At 38.6% G+C, this 25,121-nt stretch overlaps 1 protein-coding gene across 5 annotated transcripts in view; it reads right to left on the bottom strand.

Annotated features, from left to right (window-relative positions):
- nalcn (sodium leak channel, non-selective) overlaps nt 1-25,121 on the bottom strand; it is a 54,001-nt gene that overhangs the window by 11,694 nt on the left and 17,186 nt on the right. For all 5 annotated transcript variants that reach the window (XM_026377336.1, XM_026377335.1, XM_026377339.1 and 2 more), the window contains 8 exons: nt 19,135-19,266; nt 17,904-18,071; nt 16,190-16,381; nt 15,030-15,167; nt 14,473-14,547; nt 2,194-2,330; nt 1,184-1,325; nt 849-922 (listed from right to left, as the gene is read on the bottom strand). In XM_026377336.1, the coding sequence (XP_026233121.1) occupies nt 849-922; nt 1,184-1,325; nt 2,194-2,330; nt 14,473-14,547; nt 15,030-15,167; nt 16,190-16,381; nt 17,904-18,071; nt 19,135-19,266 (1,058 nt within the window). The remainder of the gene's footprint in view (nt 1-848; nt 923-1,183; nt 1,326-2,193; nt 2,331-14,472; nt 14,548-15,029; nt 15,168-16,189; nt 16,382-17,903; nt 18,072-19,134; nt 19,267-25,121) is intronic.

Genomic DNA, 25,121 nt, shown 5'->3' with positions numbered 1-25,121 from the left:
AAAAGTATGTGAAACTTGTCTTAAAACATGATCTGATCTTCATCTAAGTCAAGAGTATAAATATATAAAAATATTCCTGTAGCTGTGGATCATACCTGCACATCGTTCAGGAGGAATTTAAGCCCATTCTTCCAGGCAGAAGGCAGACCCTGATGCTTCAAAGTAGGCCCAAATCATGATGTTTCCTCCACCATACTTTGCGATTGGGATGATGCTTTCATGATGATATGCAGTGACCTTTTTGTGCCAGATGTAGTGCTGTGTGTTTTTTCCACAAGTTTAATCTTATTTTCATCAGTTCACTAAACACTTTGCCAATACTAATACTATACTATACTAACTGTAGAGTGGTTAAATTCCTAGTCTTTGACATTACTTTGTAACCAGCTTTATTGGAATCAACAATTCTTCATCATGGATCATCTCTTAGATCATAGATCTGAAAGCTCTTTTTGGTGAGGTATGGCCCACATAAGCGTTACATTAGCTTTTTTGAGGTCATTATTCCAAGGGTTCACATAGTTTTCCACTAGCACTATGAGATTTCTATGGCTGTTCTCAACAAATACATGAAAGACCTGAATTCTTTGTGTTATTATTTAAGGCACATCATATTTGTTATTTCTCTTGCCTTAGATAAAGATCAGATAAAATTTTTGACAAATGAATGCAGAAAAGCATGAAATTCCAAAAGGTTCACACAATTCTATCTTGCCACTGTACATTGAACATTGAAATGCTATTGAAATAAAAGAATTAACAAGCAAACTTGGCTCATTTTAACTCAGTTCTTTTAACCAACCAGTCACTAAAAGCATGTTTATTTGACAGGTGTAGATGCATCTTACCGCAGGATTTTATTGATAGTAGTTTCTTTTTCCATGAGGTTACGAGCACGGATACTAAATATCGATCTGCGAAGCTGAGAGAGCAGATAGAGTTTGTAAGTTAAGAGTTTGTTAAATTAGGTGCATGAAAAACATGCCCTACACACAATCATTTACCTTAAGTAGAAATTTCTGTTGCTACAGTGTCTCTTATTGGAGTGGTTTATCTACTAAGTGCCTGGCCATAGAGATGGAGTTATCACCTTCATATCCACTTTCTGTTTGTGTGTCAGTGAATGTGTAAAAGAGAGTAAGAGAGTAAGAGAGAAAGTGAGTAAGAGAATGAGTAAAAGTACCTTTTGGTCAATATACTTGTTGTCCTCAATGGCTGAGCGTTTCGAGTGGTCACAGGAGGAGGATGAAGCAGAGGGGAGACGTCGGAAAAGACAGCTGGTGTCCTGCTGCTGTCGATCAATGAACTGCTTCATAAAACTCTCCCTAGAGTACACCACAACACATAAACAAATATGTAAAGATTTTTAATGCAGATCTTCCTATTAATGAAATGTCTAAGTTTATTCACAGAAAGTAATGCATAATATAAAACAGTCTCATAGATATAGTCAGTCTGTGACTGATAACAGTCTGTGCAAATTCAGCTGCAGAACATGTCTTTGGAAGTTCTTGCAGCAGCAGCCAGGCAGATGGGCTGCAGAGGGGGACTTCACAGGGAGCAAAACCCAGCTGTGCACTAATCAGCAGCTAAATGATAAAACAGGTTACGAGGTCTGCTGTGTTGGACACAGTTCTCCTGCTAAACACGGATTTCTGTTAGACACTGCATAAAATACAAAACTACCACTGGCAGAATAGTATTTGTTAATATCTACTAGAAACATGTTTAAAATGTTTTTCTCTTGTACTTTACTTCAATAATGTCAGTGTCATGAAAATGTCAGCAATTCAATTATTACACAAGCACATAAACCACACCGCCATCTAGTGGTCTGGGGTTTAAAGACAACACAAAATGAACCACTGCGCCATGAATCTTTGCTTGTACGCAGATTATTAAGTTATATATTATTATACCAGCCTTTTTGAGAATGAATGCAGTATCGCACAACACAATATAGCAATACTCAAGTATATTAATATTTTCTTATATTCCGACTCAACAAGGCATTGTATTAGTTTCTTCAATTTTCTGGCGATGTGGTTTGAGGTTTTGATTGTAGGCATAGTGGATAATGACTAAGTTCTATTGTCATAAAATACATGAAGGATAAATCACAATGTGTTACATTAAACATTTAGGTTTACAAATAAATCACAAAACTGTATGAGTCTGTCCATGAATATGTACCTGATCCTGGGCACTGTGAAATCAGAAGGGAGTTTGGAGATCTTCACCATCTGAGGTCTGTTGGGGAACTTTTCAAAGATCCTGAGTCGTAGAGGGAGCTTCTCTTTGGTGTCAGCGTTAGCTTCACTTTGCTTGAGCTACCAGAGGGAAAGAGAAACCGGTTCATGCACAGAACAGATGAACAAGAAAGGTGCAGTAAAAGGAAAAAGTCACCCGTGTGATTAGAATAAAGAAGACAGGGATTAAATAAGACATAAAAGGAAAGGAAACAGTTAACCAGAGTTTGAGGAAAGGTTTTGAATGAAGTTACTTTTGGTATTTATGGAGCAAAGCTTGAAACTAATCCTGGTATTGCCAAAGAAAACTGGCCGGTGCAGAGGTTTTACCTCAACTTTACGAGTGCAGCTTTATGTTTCTGCCTGATGATGGCAGCAACACACTCTACGACACACACATCACATACTGTACAGACAAGCACATTTAGGATGAGATCCCACTTACTTTTAGAAAAGAATGGAGAAGGCAACAAAAGAAAAAAGAAAGATTACTTTGGAGTGGTTAATGGAGAAAAGAAAAGGTAGCGACAGAATAATGTGCCTGTGTGCTGGCCTGAGCGGTGTGGCACTGGCTGGCAAAATGAAAAGATGACAAAAGGAATGAAACCAATTATTCCATTTAATTACATATGGGGGAGGCTGATTGAAATACCCATGCAGGTATTTTCTGTCTGGGTGCCTGAAGATGCATTGCAGATTAGGCCTGGAAGTGAACTGCATTTGGACCAATGGTAAATGGCAGCTTATCATTCAGAGCAGACAACAGCTGTGAAACATATTGACTGGGCTTGGTGAATGTTTCACTGTCAGTCATGCCGTTTGGGCTGTCCTCCATTCTGTTCATATGTATTGGTAATTCTTTCTGCACTTGTCTGACTGTGAGTGACTGAATAAGTGGAAGAGCCTCACATTTTCAGGGACAACAGCTGATGGAAGAAGAGACCTGACAAAGCAGGGAATGGAAATGTGTCTATCCATTTTCTTTTTCGAGCAGAGTAAAGTGTGGGAGCTTCTTTTTTACCCTGAGTGGGTGAGTGGCATACTGTGAAGACAGAATTATGCAGCAGCATTTGCTTGCCTAGGCCTTCTGTCTATATTCTGAGTCCCAAGATAGACATAGGATAGAGCGATGCAGGAACAGTGGCTAAAATAAGTAAAAGAGAGATGTTGACAGAAAGAAAATACTGTATGGGAAAATAATATTGACAGAAAAGGGGTAATTACAAATAAACAAATTGATTTTAACATATGAGATGCAACATCATTAATGTGGTTTATAACAATAATAACCTTTATACACATCTGCTGCAGAAATCTAAACCAAAATTGTGAGCTCCTTTTTAGTGCTGCAATTCTCCGGATGAAACTACCAGAAGGTGCTGCAGGCATTTTAAATAGTACCAGTATGTCTGTATGCTGAAGTACAAACACACACAAAAAAAGTACAAAATGAACGCATGCACATACGCACAAACATACAGTATAGAATTATTACAGAGCCTACTATTCCCAAAGGTCCTAATCAATTGGGCCAACTCAGCAAGATGTACAGTTCAGCCAGGCCTCTACCCCCTTATATGCAGCACTGTCCCATTACAGCAAAATCCCTGTGCCTGTTTCTATAGTTGCTCTCTGTGTTCGTCTTTTTTCCTCCACTTCTAAGAGAATTTGTTCTTCTTCATCAAGGTGAGCAACTATCCACATTTCTTTACATAAGACTGACCCAGTCTCAAAATCATAAACTGAAGTTTCAGCTTCATATTCTGTACATTGCCTCCTTCCATCACTGTTCACACATTCTTCCTGTTTCTATATTTTCCCAAAAGAGGAAAATAAGTGCTGCAGGGAAAGGAACAGACTTAGACATTCAAAAGGAAATGCTATTAAAATATTTTCTTATAAACAGACTAGTGTAGCGTGAGAGAGGCACACTTATTCATGTACTCCAATTTATCCAGTTATTTATTTATATTCTGCATCTGGGGACCCACCTACTGAGGAACAAGCAAAATGTGTACTGAATTTTGTTTTAATTTACCCTGGGAAAACAAACCAGAGTCCACTGTAACATGAACCACTTACAAGATGTTTTTCGGGGAAGTGCCAACAACCATCATTGCAATTACCCAGCAAGCAACATAAGAAGAAGTGTCTGTCAGCTGGAGTACTGAAACACATACAGTGTCCTTAATTATTGACAAGGAGTAAGGCTGTTCAATAACAGATTCACCTGGTGATTAGGTGCTTCAGTAAGCTGCTATGGATCTCTATTAAATGTACGTACTAACAAATAGGGCCCACGGTCTGATCAATAGGTAGATCAATAAAGCAGGTATAGGCATACATGAGCCTTGAAAATCGATTATCATACAGCTCAACATTATTGCTTTTATATTTTACTGTGTCATGGAGAAGAATCAGTTTCTCCCATATAATGTCATTGTTTTTTAAATGCATCTATGCCTTTTTGTCAGTGTACTTAAAGCAACTATAATAAATATTCCTATATCAACAATACATCAAATGACTTGTACTGTAAGTTATGTGCAAGGGATCGGGAACAGTGATGAACCTGCAGAGAGCTGTCAACTCCAAATTACTCTCAGCTTCAGGGCATTTTAGCATCTTTCAGTTTTTGGTTTAGGTAGAACGGTTTGCACCTTAAGTGATCTGGTTGACTGTCACTGCTCTCTTCAGCATTGTTCTCACACACAGCAGGCAGCAGTTTTTAGTGAGAAGGCTCTAAGAATTCACTTTCTGTCAGCAGCCCAGCAACAAATGATAGAAAATGGCAGTGAACAGCCGGAGACTGGAAGAGTTAAAATGACTCTAAAACGAATGTTGTTTTAATTTTGCTAAACGCATGTATAGTCTAAACTGTTTCCTAATAAGTTTGCCATGTCCATAATGGTAAGTTAATAATGTGCCAGTGCTGTATTTACAGCACACAGCACACAGTAAGTGTGTGTGTATTACAAATGTATGTGTATGTGTGTATTCCACGCGTATGCTTGTAGAAAATCTTTCTGTTTCCTTTTGTGTCATAGTCAGTGTTTGATAAAACTACTGCTTCGCTTGCCAAAGATGAGATTTAGTGTATGTGGTGTAACAATGGAGCCAAGACTAATGTGTTTTGCCTTGAAACCCATTCAGGTGACCTGCCACTTCTTCCCTTTCCATTTAAGCCAATTTCAGGCTCGGCTGAGCTAGGGAGCTTTCCATCCAGGATTTACACAGATTTCCAGACCAAGGCTGAGAGGAATAAAAACTAATGCTGATTATTAGCATTAGACAAAATTCGGTCATAGCTAATGCAGGCAAGGAGGTGGAGTGTCGGATGGTAAGATGTGAAAACTGGTTACGGGGTGAACTGTATTAAAACTCTTGTATATATAATTATTGTACATAAAGTACAAGATATTCAAGATGTTCTGGCAACTTTATTTCATGCTATCGGTCCGGAGCTGAGGTTGAACCCTTGACACACACACACACAAGTTCAAAATGTTCCCATCACATTATAACATTTGGTGTGTACTTAAAAAGATATAGATATATGGCTGAGTTTGAATATTAACTTAGAGCCATTTGATAACTGAATCTCCAACTATTAGACATCAACATGAAAATCACAAGTTATTAACTCTGAAAGGCATGTGACTCATTTTCCCACTATGCAATCCTTCTAAAACTCTGATCAGTCCTGTGAAAGTGTCTCCGAGACACACAAACATAGAGTATGAATATCTGTGAGAGTAGCCGATGTAACAATGGTGAACTGATGAAAAATCCACCTACAAAACTGCTGCCCACATGCACTCGCCAAAGCCTGCAAGGATGTAACTACTATCAACTGCATTTTATCATTCAGACATCAGAGCCTGTCATTCACCATCAACACCAGACAACCACTGAGGCGTGTGAGAATGTGTGTATGGACGTGTGATCGTGGAGTAGTTTTAACACAACATAATCTTTTTGAATAATTCTAAAAAACATTAGATAATGATTTGAACACGTAAAAAGATATGCAGGCACCTCAATATATGATACAGGTCATATATATTCTATACGTAATTGCACTTTACATTTCCTTAGGTCTGAGTTGGGCTCCCCTGGCATTGGGCCAGTCCAGCTGTAATACCCAGGGGTAGAAGAACTGAAAGCAAGTTAGCAGGGTCACCCTCTCCTCTCATTAGCTGGGTAATGAGCCATGCAGTGGAGCTGCTGTAAAGTCACATAGCCCATAAACCCTAACAGCTACCGCCAACACAGAAAACAACTTTAACTACTATTAATACCATTATTTCAATATTCAAAACTACACTATGTGTCTTTGGGTTCCAGTCATGTTTATGGGGCTCATCCATGTCTCATACTATGTAATCTCTCAACGAGAAATTTGTTACATGCCATTGCTGATTGACATCACTACACACTAAAGAAAAAGCTAAAGCTAAAATACCAAATAAAGTAACTTTAACAGGTCGATTTCAAAATGTTCTGTTTTAACTACAAAATCTAAGAACAAAATGTATTGCATAATTGCTGCTACAAATTTCTTAGTGGGTTTAAATATTAGCCTTCACTTCCATTCTTTCTTTTTCCAATACCTGGTTGCAACAATGCTATAATCAACAAGCTTACAAAAAACAGTAATAAGACAAACTAATTGACTGCCATTACAGCAAAAAAAAGTGCAACAAAAAAAAAAAAGACAAATATTTATAAAGGCAACATTTTTTCTGGAAAATACTTTTATACACAGGTTGTGTTGTTCTGTTTAATTGTAGTATGTGCATGGGTGTCCGTGCTAGTTTAAGAACATGGTGGGGACACAGTGGGGTGTATTCCCACAGAAAACTCAAGGTGACATTCAAGAGATAAGAACACACTGTATTAGGATTCTCCAAGGGGTATGCTCTTTTCTTCTCTGTTCCCTCTGTCTTCCTCGCCTTTCTTCTCCTCAACTAAATCCCCAAATAAGTCTATGGTCCATTAAATCACGTAAATGGAGGACAGGCTTTTAGTTTAATTCATAAATAATAAAATCCTTGGTGGGAAGCCATAATACAATCACTCCATAAAACATCTGATCAAACTAAATTCTCCTTAACAAAATGTATAATGTTCAGTGCTGAGTGCCTGCTGAAATATGGTGGCTGCAGTACAGAGAACAGACCAGACAGCATTCACATGTACAAACACACTTCCACATATGTACACACATCAGTACTGAAAAGAATCAGGTGTTATTTGCAAGGAAAAGGCCCTTATCGCACCACTGTTGCCACGGTGACACTGCATGTTTCTGTCACAGCTGTGGAACAGCAACTACTCATCCTAAACCTCATTTATACTCAAAGCAAACATCCATCTTCCCTCTCCTCCTGTCCTCCTTCCCCTCCCTCCCCTCTCATGTGTTTACCTCTTGCCTTACCTCTATCGCTCAGTCCATCTCCCTCACCCACCTCCTCCTTCTCCTGTTTGATCTCTTTCACTCAGCGCCAGATCATACTGTGTTCAGCTGACAAGTGTGGAAGAACACAGACACAATCCACAATGATAACCACACACTGCCACGAGACTCTCCAAGCAAATTATGACAAGCTTGACACACAGGGGGGCAACAATCTGATTACCTCTGTGCCACATCACACCCCCAGTTTAACTTCCTACAGTGTTGGGATGTACATCTGGTGGATGGCCCGCTCTCATAACCTGGTCTATTAAACTGATAATATACTGGGGATCTGAGAAAGCAGTCATCTATCATCATCCATCACTGCACAACTGAAGCTCACATAGACTTTTATGTTTCAAAGGAACACCAGCATTTATCAGGGCCAGCCATAAATTTCTTGAACAACAACAAATCATAAGTCAGATTTTGCATGTGAGGGCCTTGCACTACAAAGGCCAGAGACTGCTGAGTGTAAGTGCAACAGCTTGACAAATTATTAGTAACATATGCTGTCAGGAAATAAAAGAAACACATTTGTATGAGTATGTCCTCTCATGAACCAAATCATGTAACCAAACTGTTATGGTGGGTTTGAGTGTGAGACTGCAATCAATACTGGATTACTGAGGCAGATACAGATAGTGACAATGTACTAAAACCAGTGCTTCACTTCCCACTGTGGTTGAGATTTCAACTCTGTTTACTTGTTACGACAATGTCATGGTGCACTAACACTACACTTACATCATTGCAGGAATAGGAGAAAAAAGTAGGTCAACATAAATTAGTTAGCTGTAAGCAGAACTGTAACCAAGACAAGTACATTTCCTTCAAATGAATTATAAACATTTCAGTATTAATCTGGATGAGCCGAGTGAAAAAGCAGCACTTGTCCACTTCCTCACCAACATCACAGTGGTACCCTTTAGCAAGGAACTTAACTCCAGCTGCTCTGGTGGAGCTGCTCAGTGGCCTCATCTTATAAATTAGAACATATGCAGCACTGTATGTCCTCTACAGGATCTGTGACCGATAGGAATCTGGCACATTTTGAAAGAGAGAAAGTGAAAATGTCAAAGGACAGAGTGAAAGCCCTCCGAGCTCAGTGTACAATGGATTCCGATGTTTGTCTACATGCATTATGTAAACAGACTGTAGATGAAGGAAATTTAGCTTTTAGCTTTTCTTGCTCTCCTCCTAGCTTTGTACTTGCTCCTATTTAACAATTTCCCAAATGTGTTCCTCATGACTCATCTATCTGGCCTGAGGACCTGTTTGATTCCCAGACATTTACTCTCACACAGACACAAATGCAAAAGTTAGAGTGTATGCAAAAATGCACACACAGACTTATCACTGAGAATTCATTCCCAAGCACACACAGAGACACACACAAACACACATTATTATCTGCATCATCACTGCCCTTAGGGGTAAACACCTTCTTCTATTAGGTTGATATCTACCGGCACAGGATAAACACTTTCCCCCTGTCTCTGCACCTCCCCCTGGTCCTGCAGACATTGCTCTGTGGGTATGAATGATTTGTTACATGGAGATGGGAGGTGGGTCATCAGTCTCTCCTTTCACAAACCCAAGCATGTGCTACCATAGATGAATACAGAACAATAGCAGGCAGCAATATCCAGTAGAGTAACCCATATCTCAAATCACGCACAGCTATAGGTGACAAAAAGAACAAAAACAAAAATGCTGTATTTATCGCTTACTACATTGTGACTAATTCCCAGTATGCTGTAAGTATGATACGTAAACAAGTCATTAGACAGTAAGGCTGTGAATTTTTGCAAAAGATTTTACTCTTTCACCACATGCACACAATTTCTTTCCAATTGGGTATATCTAGACACCGGTTACTTGCAGAAAATAATGATCATATAATAATAGTTATAGTACATGTTAATTTATTAATATTAATAAAGACTGAAAAACAAAAACTCTTATCCACAAGCCTTTACCATTATGTCATTATAACTGGAATTAATGGCCCCTTATATTATTAACTTTCCACTTTCACAATTCAACATGTCTTTTTAAATAATAAATAATAATGTAAAATATGTGTTTAATGCAAATCAAGAAATAATAGATTGCATGACAGTGAGTAACTCATAATGATAAACTAGACAGTAACAGTACATAAGGTTTTAATTAGGCGTCTTCCAAAAGGCCTTATGCTTTATTAGTCACTCCTCCCAGTACCTTACTCGATTTGCACTTGTAGTTTTAAACCAGGCAAACCACCTCTGGGCAGTTGTGCGTTGGTGCTTGGTCAGCAAGATAAGCTTCTGTCCTCTTAAAGCTTTCTGTCGCTATGAAACACACTTTCACATCCGTCTTCATTTCTTGTCTCTATTATGGCCTAGAATCCCACAAAATTTTAGGGATAGGATATCTTTTTTATTTCTTTTGTAGCTAATGGACATAGCAGTTCAGAGCTCCCCCAGGTTTCCCATCGGCTATAAATAGAAACACACCTGGGAGGCTGATGTTTGTGCACAGTGTGTGTATGTCTTTCAAGTGGGTTGGCAGTCTACTTCCTCCCTTCACTTCTGTTTCCCTTTGGTGACTACCTTTCTCCTGTCCCAGGCTTCATTTCATTAAAAATTCTAGCAAACCTAATTTCACGCAATAAATGCATTATCATAACCAGCATTGATGAGTGGAGCAGGCACTGGCGCATGCGCGTGTGCGTGTGTATATGTGTGTGTGTGTGTGTGTGTGTGTGTGTGTGTGTGTGCTACTAAGAAATTCCAGTTTACTTCTGTGCTCCTGCCTCATCAGTATGACATAATAAACCAGTTGTTCAATAGCTGCAGCTCTCCTTACTCTCACTTCCCTAATTATTAAAAGTGAGTGTGTATGCAGATGTGTGTATGGTCGCAGAGTGTCGAAGGCTAATAGCTTTAATTCCTGTTCTCACACTGATTACAATGCACACTTTGTTTCACTTGCCAACTGCTCACATCACACAACATTAAAGCAACTAGATATTAGAGCGCAGCAAGCTAACAATGATCTGCTTGATCACAGTGCGACTCCCCACAAGCCTCTGTGTTTCATCTGATGTTTCAAGCTCTGACTCACAGAAAAAAACAAATCAAGACAAATGGTCTGTCAAGGTTGACAGATGTAAGTCATTCCCCTGAAAAGCTGAGCTGCAATCAGCAAACAAATGATGACAGATGTTTTTACTTGCATGTCACATTGATGATGTCATTAACACATCAGCAACATGGGAAAACACAGTAGTGTTGATGCCTCACAAAACACACACACATTTGGCCATGGCAACAGATGTAGCAACTTGTGGAGTGACAGGTGGAAATGCAAATGTGCCCCACTGACGACATGATGACGACCAAAACGTGTTGCCTGGTAACTCCATCTATACTGATGTGCTTCATTAATGCTTCACTGAGTGCAGACATCGAAAATAAGGAATCAGATTATGAATAGGTAGGAATTTCAAAGACACTGACCTTAACTGTGTTAACTTAAAACTCAAGGTTAACGCTATTCATCAATGAGCTTAAAAGGTCTATAGATGTTTTATGTTCAAGTTGCAATCTTATTAGTGACAACATTGATGCTATTCTCAGCTCTGAGTCATTCTGACAAAGTTGGAAACCCAGTGTCTCCTGGAGGTAATGATCAGGTGAACAGTGAACTACTGTACTGTATATGGAGCTCACTAAGAGATTGTAATTCAGTGCACATCATCAATACATTCACTTATTAATTATGACTATATTTGTACGTTAAAGTCAGATAGCACTATGTATGGTGTATGGTGGATTTGAATGTTGCACTCTAATCACACATAATGGTGGCGTGCAAATGAGCCTTGTGGCTCAAAGCTTGACTACCCATGTGAATTTTGTTTTATTTTGATGTGACATGTACACACACATAAAAAAGGCCACTAGCACACCTGCTGCCACACACATCATGGGTGGATGCTAAATACAATGCTGTCCATGAGGAGATGACATGTTTGTCTGATGTTGCAAACTGATTTTCTGGCACATAGGGGATGACTGAATTGAATGAGAGGAGTTGAATGAAAAGGCAAGATATGCTATCAACAGCAACTTTCAGCTAGACAACTTTCTTGATGATAGCGACGAATTCAATATTCAGTATAACAATGCATTTCTTATATGCTTACACTAACAAATTAATCCAGAAATCATACTAACCATGCCTATAAAAACATCAATTATTGTTAATAATAATAATAACAACACGCGTTATTATATGTATGTCCAACGTGCGCACAGCATACACATCTTCTGCTTTCACACACACACACACACATCATCCCCTATTAGACTTCAAATAATACCAATACCAAATTCTATAATTTGCATGCACTTACTCTTTGACTAGTTTGTTTGACTTCAATTTGTTGTTCCATTATTTCCATTTAATTTGAACACAGGAACTTTCTGTGTGCCCAACCAACTGTGAAGAGGAATGGATTCAAAATTGTCCCATGGAAGAAGATACATACACGGCTTTTGTGTATCAAATTCTCACATTAAACTGATAGCTATGACCACAACATTCACTGAAACAACAGGTTTTCAAGGGAAAAGAAAAACATTAGGTAAAACTATTTTCTTCACCATGGAGATGTTTTTTTTATTTTCAAAGAGCTGGCTATGGATACCAGTCACATTAATGTCAAATGCCACATAATTCACTCTATTAAATCATTCATCAAACAGCAGACAAAAATGATTTATCACATAAATTGTAATTGTTTTCTCATCCCTCACAATCCACCATGTCTATATTTCTTATAGAAAGTTTGAACGTGTCATTGGGCTTTTGCCATGTTTGCAGAGCTTCTCTTGCGGAAGGGTGGCCACCATCTACAATCTATTTATAGTCACTGTCTGTATCCATGATTGAAGCACCTGTAAAATAGGCAATTTTACAGTCACTGCGTCTAATCACTCAGCTGTGGGTGGGTAATAACCTGTCCAGGCAAGCTAAGACCTGCCAACGAGCTATGAGCGCACACAGCACACAGCGTTTAAGTGAGCACACATGCATGTGTCAGCCTGTTCTGCAAAGATATTGCGTGTACACAAACAGAAACAGAAACTGAACAGGGGCTTTTATTTTAAACTTGTCAATGTGACCGTTCAAAAAAGCTATTTCCCTATAGAAATCTGTCTGCAGCCACACTTCATCAGGTAGATTTTTCAGACAAGTGTTTTTTTTTTTTTAGGTAATTGCCCACTTACTCAACCCTCTAGAGAAGAGCCCCAAAAAGGTGAGAATAAAGAAATTACTCAGTGCCCTGCCCACACATGGGCTTGTAATTCAACCCCTACCACTCTTCCCAAGGTAGCAACAGAAAGTGCTTGGCTTTTAAATAAAGTGTAGCAAACAATAAGCAGAAATGGAAAGCAGCAGACAAAATATGTCAGCTCATGGAGAAAGAAAAAAAAACATTTAAATGTGTTGCATGTGTAATTTCATTGTAATTCTGACAAAAAAAGAGTTTTAACTTTAGTTATATATTAAAATGTTTACTGGTCTACATTAATAGGAATACCACATACTACTTTGATTAATTAAAGAGCAACAGCATAAGGCAAATATACTGTAACTTTTCCAATTCAAGAAGCTTTTATACATTGGCTGTCCATGTTTTTTAATTGTTAAGCTGCCAAGCACAAGCATCCAATGAAAGGCACAGAGTTTGAAATGATCACCCTGGTGGCACTTTTCTGTGTGAACAGCACCACGGCTGATTAGAGCCCCACTTGATATTTACTTGGTCCTGTATATTAACACTAGCTGACCTACGGGAAGCAGGGTTGTTTACCAACAGTTATTAACACCAACTATAACACCTCTGCAGCCATAACACCACTTGAAAAAAGTTAGATACCAAAAAGATTAGTTGAGAACAAAGCATGATGAAGAAAGTCATACCATTCACAGCAACATAGTGAAATAATTGCTCGCTTCAAATGGAATTCATTTCTTTGGAAGTTCCAGTGTTCCTATTTTGAGACTGGCGAATTTCTCTGTGGTTGTTTTTGCATTTCAACATCATTTTCAAGGACCATAAAAGAACAGACAACACAGCAAACTAATAAAAAGAACTTTGATGAGCTCCAAAGGAATATCACAGCTCATGAATTAAAAAAACTCCACTTACTGTAAGTTGTTAGTGGCTTATTCATACACAGTGCATGCCTGGGTGGATTACTAACAGTTTCATCAACAAGCCATTGTGATTTAGCCCAGCAATGCCTCAGTTCTAGTTTTGCTCCTTGAAGTCTGGCAAGGCCATGGATGTTTTGACGTGAGAGAAACAAAATTTTATGTAGGAGGTGAAACCTTGTCAATTTTCTCTTTAACTTTGCAGCAAAGTTGATTTCAGGTAAAAAATTAGGCTTTGCAGTTGAAGAATCTTTTTTCCATTTTATATCAGCAACACATAGTTTTAAAAGCTGTCAGCAAAGCTTAGGAGGTTGGTGAGGATCTGAGTCACTTTATCATCTAAACAATTGCAGAATTGTCAGAACTTACTGTGCCTGGGCTAAGATTGAAAACATGCAGTGAAGGCTGAGCTTGCTAGATGTAACTCTGCTGCACAAAGTAACCACCACATATTCATTCATATGATCTTTGGAATCGTCTGAACTGTTCCCAGGTAATGGCTGATCTGAACATGAATTAATCTATGCATTATTTACATAAGCTTCTTACCTGTTTGAGTTTCTTCAGGTCTTCATCCAGCTCCAGATTGTCCAAGATAACAGCCACAAAAAGACTGAGCAAAATCTGAAATGCAACAAGAAGAATTCCTTAAGAACATATGCAGTGTTCAAGTAATTGTTTTCATTATTACAAATCTACACTTTTTCAAAAGTATAAGTCTGCTCAGAATCTGTATTTGTGACTTGATCTGTCCTGGGAGACATCCTGTCTGTCTGGGGTAAGGTGTGAGTCATTCAGAGACAGTCTCTGCTGTCTGATGGCTCCCTGTATCAGAAGGCCAAACACTGAAATGTCAGCACTTCTTACGCCTTCAAGTCTGATTAACTGTGATTAGATGTACCACTTGAGAGAACACTGGGGCAGGGGCACTAATTGAATGCATTAAGAAAACGCCTCATGTATCTTTCTGACACATATTTTCTCCTATATTAATAAAGTAATAGAATATGAGTTTGGATAGAATACTGCAGCAAATACACAACATGCTAAAAAAACACAAGTTAACAGTGTCTTCAACATTTAAAGCAGCAAAATAAGTTCCTCACCAGGGTAGCAAACAGATGGTAGAGGATGAAGTAAATGGCCACTACTGGAGCCCACACCTGACCTACAGCCACCAGAGTCTGGTCCATGACATCTACCCAGCCCTCCTGGGTTAAGATCTGGAACATGGACATGAATGCCTAAAGGGAGGAAAGCACACGATAAGAGGAAGTGAGAGAGGCAAAAGGCAGAGAGGGCAACTGAGAACACAAGTGGAAGCAGCGGTGAGAGGCAAAGATAGACAGACAGGGAGGAAATTACACAGAGAGCCAGACAGATCTGACATTTGAAAAATGTTTTTCACAGGAGAGCAAATATCACACAGCTGATGCATGCATACCCTTCTGACCATGTTGTTCTCACTTTCAAATGTGAAATTTTCAAACATAAACCAGTGAGAGAACAGAGGAAGTGACTAGATAGTCATCTTGTTTTGTTTTTTTTTATTCTGTTGTGCTACCCTCTCAACTCTTTGGTAGAGGTCAGATGAAGGTGTAGGGAAAAGCCAGCTGCGACACAGAAGCCCCCTGAGTCAAATAGCACAACTGCGCTACCTCCTTAGCCTCTCACCTCCAGACAGTAGACAGCAGCCCCCCCTTCCCAGCCCTTCCCACTCACTACCATGTCCCAGTGATTGCAAATAAAGACAAACCCAGCAACAGGTCTGCCCATAGGGGAGATCCATCATGCCACCCATCATCAACATCTGCACATCACAAGTGCCCCCCTCGCTTGTCCTTGTCTGAGGTGTCCTTGTGGAGCTGCTCATATGAATTTCAAAATGTATACTTGGTGCATGTTAAATTCTACCTGAATCTTCGATAAATGAATCATTTCAATATTACAGTACGTTTTTACAGTAGGCATGTTTAAATCAGTCTAGGAGGTTTACTGGTTTGGTGTCCTTACTTTGTGTGGATGAAACCATAATTCTAAATGATATGACTTATTTTGCACATATTTATACGTGGATGACTGAGAAAGCTTCACTGACAGATGTGATTGAATAGATTACATCTCTCTTAATGAATGTTTAATTTAACTTCACTGCATCTAAGGTTAAGAATGAAACTCAAGCTAAAAAAAGTAGCAATTAAAAATGGGCATAAGGATGAAAATAATATCTGATGAGTGTGGTCTGTGAGTGTGAAGGTTTTCTTACCCTGGGAAAAGTGGTGAAACGGTCCAGCTCCTCCACAAAGCAGAACATCTGAAGGCTGATGGCTGACATGACGATGAGAAGGCTGGCTGTGAATACCACCAGGCTGCCTAGTTTTTTACCTGGACCAAATATCTTATACACAAAGTCCTCCAGTGCTGGGGAAATCTTAATCAGACGTACAACACGCAGCACCTGAGGGAAAGAAACATACTTAGAACTACACATAATGCACGTGTCTACTCCAGCACTACTGTTTATTTGACCATTGTTACATAGTTCGCATTCTGGTTTTTGGAAAAGTGGTTCTGTACCAAAGTAAGCTAATGTTATTTTAGAGGAAGTTTGAAATAAATATCAAAAGCAAAAATAGAAGCACATTTTTAAAGGTAACAGCATTGATCTTCATATAGTGATGAAGGTGCAGTGATACTGGGCTTATCCTCTAAATTGCTTGCAGTCTCAACAACCCCAAAAAAGGTAATGCATCTTGGTCACGGTTTGATAAGGGATCCAGAGAGAAGCTATTGATCGAGCCTTGCTCTGTGATGCCTCTGGCATCAGGATTGTTCTTAAGAATCTAGCTCTAAGCCAAATTAATGACTATTTCCTCTTCCCCAGATACACTCTACGGCAAAACAAAGGAGAAAAACATGGGATGCTGGTCTAAACCTGAAACTGGGAACCTAGAGTAAACAAATACAGTAATAACTCTCACAGCATGATGACAGATGGGATGGGAAGAGACTACCTTCTATTTCTGACAGACCATGTTGACTGTTTTACAACAGATGCACACTCTGAGGTTGAAAGAAAACTATGAAAGGTTACAAGGCCAGGAAAACAATTAAAATATTTCTATTTGTCCCAGCCTATGAGTAGCAAAGGACTAAAGAACTGAACCAGCCGTATATATGTATCGTCTATTAGGGCAATAATTTAGTTATTTTCTATCTGTTAAAGAAAATAAATCAGTTTTGAAACTATAACATATGTAATTTAACCTTTAAAATCAACAACAGAAAGTTGACTATTATTTTCAGGGGACTGCTGCTAGAGAATCTTTGCATGTTTTTGTTTGAGTGTAAGCCTCAAGCAAATATATGCACACATGTGGATGACAGCTGCTGTGAGAGAGTCACACAGGATCAGGGCAGCTTGTACGGTCAAGGTTCATTAAAGACACATCAAGACAACCCTTTCTCCTTTTTCCATCAGTTTTGTGATACTACCTACAGCAAAGTCACAAAGCTACATTTTGGTGCAATACTCAAGATCTGTTCATGAGTGATGCTAGAAGGCATCATTGCCACTTGGGTCATAACATGTACAACTGATTTAAATTTCTGCCCTGAGAACTAAAAAACTAAAATATGGAAATATAAAAACAACAAATATTAAAGCACATACAAGGATTGAGAGCACTGAGGCTAGGACATATCATTAACATCAATAAAATTGAGTTTGAGCATTTTGAATGACTGGAGAGGTGATTTTGGTCGATTTGTACAGATAATCAGGAAATAAACAATAAATAAATTATTCACCTTTATTCTTTAAGTGTGAACATCTGAGGTATTTCTGTAAATGTATTTATGTGCTGTATGTTTTTGCAACCACATATTTGCACAAGCGTAAAAAGACTGACTGCCAAGAGCTGTGACACTGTTTACACACAAAGGTTTATTAAAAAATCTTAAGTAAAAGCATGCTGTACCTGAAAGTAGGTGAACTGGGAGTGGTAGAGGTCAGGGTAGATGTGCAGCGTGGTGCCCACCACCAGCAGGGACTCAAACTTATGTAGAGAGGAACTGATGTAGCCAGTGAAGCCAAGACACCAGATCTTCAGGAGAGCCTCAAGGTCGAATAAGACTGTAAAAGCAACCTAAGATGAAATTAAGTTTAAAATTAAAATTTAAAAAAAGTGTTGCAATTTGCAGCCTGTAAAAACACTTTTCTAGATACAGCTAACCTGTTATTTTAATGTAAAGAACATTCGTTTGCAATGAACAATGCTTGATTTGATTTTTTTTTCCAGTGACACAGTTTAACAGTTGGTCATCAAGAAAATGCCAACAGACCATCAATAATAAGAAATGTGGTCCAGGTTTAGTGCCAGGCTTAAGTACATGGATGGCAATCTGTGACTGTATAGAAGTAACTGTTGCATCACTAACGACAACTCTGTGTTTTATCTGAGTGATGCTATAGAAGTGTCTATGTAATATTAATAAATCACTGGAGGAAAATATGTAGTAAAAATCCTCAAAATGTCTTCCACCACTGTCTTCAGGAGGGAAAAATACAGTAATAAGAAGAGAATAAAATTGGTACCGCATCAATAAAATATGTATTTTTCCATTCAACCCTAAACCCGGTGTCTACAGTACATTTGCTATATTGCCTTCACTGCTCTCACACAGATTGGAACAAATCTGCAGATTCATGGCTTTATGATATCGATGAAGGGAGTGACAGAAGGTAACATTGTGTGTAATCTTTCCCTTTTCTTATCTCCTACATTCAGCTGTGCATGAAAGAGCAGTATGAAATGAATGGTAGAGGTTGGCACACTCCTCACCACCTTTGTTAGTGCTATACTACATGCACAAAGATGACAACAATACTGCATGACACAGTGACACTAAATTAATATTAAAATAATGAAATAAAATAAAATGTAGGTATCAAAAAACAAGAATACATATACATATAAATGGATTCTAAACTGGACACATCATGTGAATGGACAGGGTAATATTATCAGGCACTTAGATTATGAAAGATTTAATCCCTTTGGATAACACACCATATCATCACCATAGAGTGCATTTGAACCTACTATAGAAAAAAACATGTTTGGATTAATAGTGTGTAAAAAAGAGAGTTTGGGGTGGACAATTGGAGTTATTAAGAAAAAAAAACCCATCAACAAACAAACATCTCACCTCTGCCAGGTAAAACTCATCATAGTGCCTGCGATGGTTCTCGCCTTTATAATAGTTGCTAGCAGCAACAATGACGTCCACAGCGACCATGCTCAAGATGAACATGTGGAACACGGAGGACCGCATCAGTTGCTGTGGAAACAGAGTGGTGTTTATTTGCAATCAATGTAAATTACACAACAGGCAAAGAAGAAAGCAGTTGTTCATAACCAAAATACTGAGATAAATAAGTTCCCGCTAAGTAACTAATTACACATTAGTTGTAATTAGTTTAAATTACATTTACTCAAGCACTGTATTTCTGTATTTGTACTTTACTTTATTTTCCTTTCCTTTTTGTGTTACTTTTACTTCCCTACAAATAGGAGGAAATATTGTACAAATTAAAGGTTTCAGAGAACACAGGCTGGAAGGCAGATGACACACATTTAAGATTTAAGAAGTTCTGGAGGTGTGGATTCTGTCTTATTAGAGGTGTCAACTATAGGCTATACTGTACATTATAAAGAAAGATGGAAACAGGCAAAGAGGGCCAGCAGCTAAACTGCAGTAAATTGGAAGCAATCAGGTGCCTTTCATTGGTTGCTCTGAGAAACATCCACCTAAAACGCAGAATCAGTATATATTCATACAGACAAAAACAAGAAGCCAAAATCGCAATAAGAGTATGGTATTTTCCTGTGGCATTGAAAACCTAGAGCTTTAGATGATGTAAAAAAACTTGCTGTTTAAAGCTGTTTTATGTCTTATTGACTATACTACTTACTCTACTTGCAGACATATGGCCCATATACAGGAGAGCATTTGTCCTCCTTGACAAAAATCAAATCTTGTGCAAAGGAACACAATTATTCAACAGGTACTTCAGTTGACCTTGTTCCTCACCAACCTTATTTCCACTCTCATAATTCAATGTTTGAAGTTTTGGCACCATGAATTTGTGCAGCACAGCAAGAGATATGTACTATATCCTATAATGAAAGTAGCCATTCACAATTAGATGATGTGTACAGTGCTGTCCAGCAACAGGCTACTATATTTCAGGCAGAAAAGGAAAACATTTTCCAACAATGGTAGAAACTCTATCACAATAATTGATTACATTTTGATAACATTTGTATAAATGTTCCTGTTTTGCAAATAGGGAAATAAGCATTTATTAAAGTTATCCTTGTGGCCTTGAAATGTAAGCCAACAATATGCTTTAAAGTAACTAACAACTCCTAGATATATTCCTAATTCTTAAAAAAAAAAATACCATACAGAAATTAAATGTGACTGTGCACAAATAAGACATGTAATAAAAGAAAATGAGATGGAAACCATTGCGATATTAAAGAATGTGAGATGATTTCTCCTAAAGAACAGTCAAACACTGACTTCTCATAGGAAAACACTAACTGTGCATCACTGCATTTAGACAATATGACAGATGTGATCACAGCCTTGAACTGCACGTATGTGGCAGGAGGAACAGCTTGTGAGTGGGTAGAACCACTCACCCTAAAAAAAGACTCGTGCATGTGAGATTAGAAATAGGAAGGATTGAAAAAAGTGGAAAATGAGAGAAATACTTCAGACAGATGAAGAGGTTTTTTGCAGCATTGCTGGAAGGATCGAATTCGCTGCAGGAAAACGGGACCAATGCCATCTACCCTCCTACACACAAATACACTTACCATACAAAGTCTTTAAAGCATAGAGGGCCAGATTTGCAATTGTGTTGTGTTGGAATTGGATGGATAAAATTATCTGATTGAACTTTAAACTTCTGGGTAAATTACATACACTGCTGTTTTTAGAAAACTAACAAAAGAAAAAAGTGTAAAAAGAAAAAGAGACCACAGGTTTTAGAAAAATGGCAGCATTTAAATACGTAAATACATATAAGTTTGTGCTGCAAAATGTCATTGAGAGGAATTCAGGGTGGATGTTTTAGCCAACAAAATGTGTGTATATGACATGTGAGACCACTGTAGACATCCCACCTCCTATCTGATGTGACATCTGACATTCTTTTCTAATCATAACCAAGTACTATAGGGTTTGCAAGTACTACAATAAACACATCTTTCTAGTCACTGGTCTACATTTTCTGGTAGCATTCCATCTTCATGAAGGGGTAAATACAGATTTATGATTAGGAGCGCCCTAAAATATATTCAGATTATATATAGTAATTTAGAACGAGTGCGACAAAGCAGTGTTTCGGCCAGTTGCTGAAAGTTTCTGTTTAACCCTCTTATGCCTATCATACTTGTAGCCACACCCACCACTGACATCAAAATGTACTTTTGTACATGTCATCACTACTGGAAGCTACACTTAAACTGGTGTTAAGCTGACCTTTAAGGTAATTCATTATTAACAAGAGCTTTTAAATTCACATCTGAAAAGTAGCTCAGCTATTTCTAGTTTTCATAAGGGACTATTTTGCCTTATAACTTTGATACTTTGAACTTTGTATTATTTTCTAATCTCACTTGGCCTACAGTATCTAGTTGCCTTATTACTGTTAAACACCACAAATATCACATGCCATCTTATCACACATGTGAAGACACTCTATGGTATTCGTCTAAACCCAACTGAAAGCTTAGGCCAACAGAGCATTTAGCCTTGGGGTTGGTTTCGTTTTTCCTTTGCAGAACATACACACATGCCCACTCTCTACAGACAGCAGTTAGGCCCCCTGACTGAGATTGGACGTGACAGAGCAGTTTGACATTTCCAGCAACCAGACGCTCTCCCCCATGGGTGTTTTGGCTGAACAGAGTTGTGGGTGTGAGGGAGGGAGCATAAGAGATAGAGGCAGACTGACAGTGAACAGAAAGTACATGCTCGTGCGTTTGAAACGGTTGATTTTCTCAAGGTCCTGACTTTGCCCATATTCTCTGTCAGCTTTTGGGAATCACACTGCAAAGGAAAAGCTGGAGAGCAGTGTGCATTTGTAACCTCTGTCATATGGAGATACAGTCTGCTCATCCAGCTCTTCCACAGAAAAACCTTTTAATCTTTCCCCTCACATTCCTTTTATTTCCGAACTGGCTAAAGATGTGATACGCTTCACCAGATAACTTCTCCTTATGTCGTTCTCAAGATAAAATGGCCTGTTTGCCCAAAGCAGCTGGTGGCACTGGTGCACCATGTATGGCCTAAAGATGTTAGAATCAACTTAACAGCAACAATTGTGGAGTAAGATGGCTCTTCCCTGCTGTGTGATGTTACTTAGCTTATAAAATGCTTTCCCACTTGTTTGATGGATGCTATTTATTTGTCTTGCCTCTGGCCACATCATTGAAACACCAGGTGCTCACTGTGCACAGGCACAAGCATGCACACAACCACACATTAACACAATAGGGGTTACAAGCAGAAGCCACATATTAAGTTATGTATTCAGTATTCAGCCAATGGACACTGGCATCAGTCTATCTGCTAAAGCAAAGCTTAATTTCTAATGCACGGCGATACACCCTTAAAAATACAGCTGATATATTCTTAACTGCTCCAGGGTGAATAGATGAAAAGATTTTTTTATTTAAAAAGGCATGCAAATTGGTACTTGGAGAAATGTGCTCTATGGGTAAGAAAATAACATTAAAAAACAACAAGCAGTAAACACCTATATATCTTTTTATCAAACCTTCTGGCTTCTCATTGGGGATTTGTGCTCTTTGTCACCAAATTTATGATTAGTCAATTTAAACAGTGCAGAAAATCCTCACTCTGTCAAGGCTGTCTGGTCAGTTGCGATATAAACTGCTCTCTCACAAAAGTGGTGAGGCAACTTTGAGCTCTGCCTATAAAAAATGACCCAGCATGATTCACTGTCAATAAGCACGCTTGTCGACGATGCTATAAGCGTCACACCTTTTGCATATTCACTGGCTGCAGCTGTAACAACCATGGCATACAGTAGAGGCAAACTGACAGACAAATGACTGCTTCCTCATGCTCCGTCTGTTCACTCAGACTGCCAAGGAGGACAAATGCTCTTTCCACTGGTATATGAAACGAGTGTAGCACATGTGCACATAGCTGGCAGGATATAGCAGTGTTCACACAGGAATTCTCACCAACAGACTGGGCCATGTTCTGGCACCACCTCCTGCTACAGTTTTCTCTCTCCTGTTTACTGAGATTAAGAAGAATTTGAGTGGGATTACAGTCTGCTTCACTTGACTTATCTCTTCAGTTTCAGCGCTGGCATTTGTTGACAACAAATAAGCAAATGATGATAATCATAGCTGCATCAAGACACCTTTTGTATTTCATACAACTCTAAATGAAATAAAGTAGAACATGCTAATTCAGAAATATATTGTCAAACTGGTGAGTAGTGTTTGGCTGACGGAGTGGGTGTGTAAAATCTTGCTGGGATGGGGATAAGGAGAGTGAGAGCCCTTTCGCTTATTAAAGCCCTGACTAAAGTAGGCTGACTCATGTCTCTGGCTAAAAAACAGGTCTTAATAAAACATGATGGTCTGCCTGTCTGCACCCTCCTACTCTTAATATCTGCTGTGCTTTGCCACCTCTGCGTCCATTTCCTGAATGCCTCTTCCTTATAAATGTGGGGTTTATTTCATTTCAGCATACAGTGAAATCCTATAAATATATGCCTTATTGCTGTCTAGACTCAATCCACAGTGTGATTCTGTTGTCCTGGGAATGTTAAAGTCTGGTGGCGTTTTGTTATACGTTATAATTTTTTCCCCCGACTCTGACCATCGGTAATATTCTTCTTGTGTTTTTCTCCTGTTTTTTCTCTCTTGTCAATTGTCTTTCATTTTACCATCCTTCTCCTCCCACACAACAACAAACCCCTGTGTAATCTTAAAATGATATGAGAAGTGCCACTGGGAAGAGCTAGAGGGCAAAGACCAGTAGCGGGGGAAAAAGGAAGGTTCCAGAGAATCAATAACCTCTGGCTTGGGAGAGAGAGGTCCAAAAGGTGCTCCATTCATTGAGACCTCCCTACCCCCCTGTGAGCCACTGGGTTATACATCATTCTGTATTTAGCTCTGCAGACAGAGGGATGAGACAGGTGGAGTAAGTAGCATTAGCGCTCATTGCCAAAAAGGCAATGCTAAATTAATCATATGATTCTCCTGGATTACCAGAAGCAGATAGCATTTCATCAGAGCTTTTCTCATTTCTTCCAAGTGGTCATTTTGAATCTGTTTCTATTTGGAGTTAGTTAAGTTTTTTTAAATAAAGTTGGGTTCACATGTATAGAGTATAACCTATATATTTGCTTACAGCTGCCAAGACCTCAATTTACAATGTAATTATGGCATGGTGGCGCTCAGAGGCTAATTAGTAGACCAGGTCTGTGGGGAGAGAAACAATGTGTTTCATTAACCACTACTGGTGTATACTATTATGTGAGAGAAACTCAGGAAAGCACAAAAAATCCTTAAAAATAACTAAATAGATAAAAACCAATGAAAGGGAAACAAATTCAGTGTAGTGAAACAAACAAGATATTAGGGAAACACCATTCTGACATTAAAGAATGTGTGTGTCAGACTATGTCTTTGGCTAATGTAATGATTTCAAGACGACTCTGCCGTGATGACCACAAAACCCCCCCAAATATATACAATATTTAACTAAACTGACTATATATTAAATTCTAAAGTTGAAAATTACATGCAAATTATTTACTTATGAACACTACAGTTATTAATTGAGTTGTGACTGTAGTGTTCAGATTATCAGTGAAAAAAATCCAGGCAATTTTTTTCTGCTGTTGGCAGCACTTACAAAATTGCTGTTAATAGATCTCATGAGCCGCAGTAGCCCCCGTGTCTGCAAATAGAAAAAGAAAAGAGCACCACCTACGGAAACTCAAACTTCTCAAGCCACTCAAATTAAATCAAATGAAGTTGTCACAGCAGTGGTTGCATTTACTGACAAGAAAAATCTGGAAGATATTATAGCAGAGACTGTGATGCTAAAATTAATTAAAAGCAGTAAAAAAG

Source organism: Anabas testudineus, chromosome 21 (assembly GCF_900324465.2).
Source record: "Anabas testudineus chromosome 21, fAnaTes1.2, whole genome shotgun sequence".
Taxonomy (NCBI): Eukaryota; Metazoa; Chordata; class Actinopteri; order Anabantiformes; family Anabantidae; genus Anabas; species Anabas testudineus.
This window is presented reverse-complemented; position numbering and strand designations above follow the sequence as displayed.